At 32.6% G+C, this 3,487-nt stretch overlaps 1 protein-coding gene across 1 annotated transcript; it reads right to left on the bottom strand.

Annotated features, from left to right (window-relative positions):
* Window positions 1–587: 587 nt before the first annotated feature.
* Window positions 588–1,402, bottom strand: MS3_00011158 (uncharacterized protein; the record flags this gene model as incomplete). The annotated part of the gene is made up of 3 exons (XM_012945182.3): window positions 588–740; window positions 791–919; window positions 1,310–1,402. 3 exons carry the CDS (start codon window positions 1,400–1,402, stop codon window positions 588–590), a joined length of 375 nt encoding a protein of 124 aa, XP_012800636.3.
* Window positions 1,403–3,487: the final 2,085 nt, after the last annotated feature.

Raw genomic sequence — 3,487 nt, 5'->3', positions numbered from 1 at the left:
CCATCATAGGCTTTTCTGAAGAGTGAGCTTTAATTGAATGGATTGATCGTATAAAGTCCTTGTCAATGATAAAATTATGAAAAGAATGATAATTAGTCTACATGACAATGACTTAAGAAGTGTTTGTCACACATCATGTAGTGAACAGTGACCAAACAAGTGCATAATTATGTATTCGTAATGTGTTCAAGCGGATTATTCAAGGACAATGAATGTCGGCAATTTCAAATGATATTTTTCGGTAGTGAGACCTAATCATTCACGATAGAATCATTGTTGATCGCAACTATCACAATCTCTCTTCTAAACACAATACTACTAACTTACAATTCAATATTTATTTGACCATTGTAAATTAATGCAGTTTTGGTTATTTCAAAACAAGCACGCAAACATTGAAAACCATGTTTGATAATTTGTCAACATTGAACATTACTTTAACAAGAATAAGAATTTACATAGTTTCTAAGTAAAAATTGTTCAACTTAATGAAATGAATATTCATATGTAAAGTTTTTATGTGAAAAACGAAATAGAAACAAAACGTGATCGGAATATATAAAGCCATTCGAAGATGTTGCTGAAAATCATTTTCTACTTTTCATCTTTTTATACAACCATCCAGAAATCACAATACTGATACAAAAAAAGAAAAATGATACGACCAAAGGAACCACAACATATGTGTACTGAAACGATGTGCATTGTGTATTCTCTATGGTTAGACCAGTAGTGATATTCTGAAGGAAAGTAAAACAGAAGCATTAATTTATGAATAAAAAATATTTACCAGATGTTGATCCGTTTCTTTGGTATTCGCCTTCAAGTTTTGTTTAACTTGGATTTCAGTGATCATCGATGTCTTTTCAGTGAGAATGATGGGTGTTGATGTAGTCTGATCGTTAACATCCGGTGTCTTCTGAATTAACGAAACAATAGCATTTATTATCGAACAAAACATATTATTCAAGAACATTTAGCAAACAGTTACACAATTTGCATTTGTACAATGACATAGAACATCTACTACCAATTTGACAATCACTGTGTTAAGAATAAACTATCTTACAACGAATAGACGAATATTTTGAGTAGTGAAATTTATATTCTGGATGTCACATTCAATCATTGTTTTCATATATGTTTACATATTGTCAACGTTTATAAATTTTTCACTCAGTGATTAAGGGAAAAATACAAGTCTGTTTTCATTCATAGCAATAGATTGATTTTGCAAGTAAATGGATCTACTTGAGATGTGGAATGAGGTGATATTACGAATGGCGTGTGAAGCTAAACATGTGCTCACCTCAATACGGCAACCATTAACATTCAATTCATGAGTATCCTGATCATTACTCTCTATGCATTTTTTAGCTTTTTCACACCAAATACATTTCATATTCGATGATTTTGCATTTTGACATATTTCAGTGGAATTGTATTTTGGACACGTTTCTGTGAAAAGAAAAGGGTGATTTGATCTCGAGTTATTAAACAAATCTTAAGTAAACTAGGGAAACATGTAAAAATAAATCAAAGTTACAGTGATTATTTCAGAGTAAAGTGACTACTTCTTCCTTTCGGAAATTGTAATCATATTATAGAATGCTATATTCAGCTCACTTTCAATCTCATGACGATATATTTGAATTGATTGAAGCTTCGTTGACTGGCACGTTTGAACGATGAACATCGACATACGACTTTGTTAGATTTCATTAATGTATAGATGAACACACGAAGTTGTCATTGATTGTTTTACTGCCTGTGTTCATGATGTCAGGTCGTGTGACGATTATTTCAGTTGTCAAAATGTTATTTCAAAAGTCTTAACGCTGGCGAACTGAAATCTGTTTGTAATTACTCAGTTAACATATTCATAAGAAGGAATATAGTTTCACGCAGCGAAATTAACATTGAAATAGACTATGATGAATTCTAATTCGGACAATTGGTTCATCTTTACCTTAAATTTATTGGATGTGTATGAAAATGCAGAGTTTTTGGAAGTGAAGTAGTTATTTTCAATGTAATGACAGTTTTATGGAGAGTTTTTGCAGTTTCGATGCTTCAGGGAAATTCAACGTCCCATGGTTCAAAAGAAAAACAACGGGCGCTTACTCGTCAAAATACATTCAACCAAGTGACACCAAATCATTTTTGAGACTGATATCATCTCATCTATAATTTACTGCTTATGTGTATAAACGAAGTCCATTCATGTGGATACTTTAATATTGGTATGAAATAGATCGTAAATTATTTTCATTACTCAACAATGGATCGACATTTTGTTGTTGATGATAAGGGAAACGTCATTTGAAACGGATGCACACATATAATTGAACGGGTGAATACAGTCACACATGGAATTTCCCCCTGGATGAGCCAAACGTCATGCATTAAAGAGCGAAACTATGTAATGATGATTAAATAAGGTTCAACATACCCCCGATCACTTCAAACTCCACCAACGTGCCACTTGTGATCCAGTTTACGGGTACTAATATCTCAAATTCAGTAACATCTTGTTTAATAAATTGTACAGAAAAAATACTCAGAAATTTTATTTTTTATTCAAATATAACAAATTGTTTGCAACATATAATTAACTGTCAAAATAAGAAGCTGAACAATGTTTCATGATGAAGTTCGTGATGATCATTCGCCATCTTCAAAAATAATAGTCTGCATTGCCTCAAGTTTCGAAATCGAATATCGTTTGATCAGTAAGTGAAAATAGAATCGGTAAGTTTCAAATTTATTATACAAAAACATCTGTGCAGCATCTTTAAAAATTACGTCTAAATAGAAAAACATTTCATCACATTGTAAATTACAAAACAGCACCACAGTAATTTACGGACCAGGGAGGTATGTTGCCTTTTGGTGAAGTCCCAGATGCTCGTCACGTCTTATCGAGGACTTGTTGACTGGATTTTATGCATCTCAGATTTGATTTTGTTTCATAGGCCCTTATCAATCGCTATCGTCACCGTTTGTCATACACTTAGCTACTAAATACTGATAGACACTGACTTGAGTGATGAGGTTAGGTTTTAATTCATTTCTGTATTGTTTATCGATATACTCCGTTAATCACCCAGGCTTCAATTGATTTCACTGTTAGCCACCATTGAATTTTGCTCACAATGCATGTGAAGTGAGGTCTCATAGGAAAAATCCGCACGGGGTGCACATATATCAATATGAGACTGATCAATCGCAGTTCGAAACAACAATGAAAGAATTCAAACAAACGATACAAAAATGAAAAAGAAATTAACTGTTTAAAGACTGAATAAGATATTTTGACTGATCAAAATATACCAACTGACTAAATATTTAGTGCATTTACTCATATTCAATCGTGAAACACTGTGTACAACAAAATCACATTCATCGGTGTTCTAAAAACTCTGCTTCCTCCTTCACAAACACTGGATTACTTCATGAAAGCACGATTGTTGAGCACTTTACAATG

This window comes from Schistosoma haematobium, chromosome 5, assembly GCF_000699445.3.
Source record: "Schistosoma haematobium chromosome 5, whole genome shotgun sequence".
Taxonomy (NCBI): Eukaryota; Metazoa; Platyhelminthes; class Trematoda; order Strigeidida; family Schistosomatidae; genus Schistosoma; species Schistosoma haematobium.
This window is presented reverse-complemented; position numbering and strand designations above follow the sequence as displayed.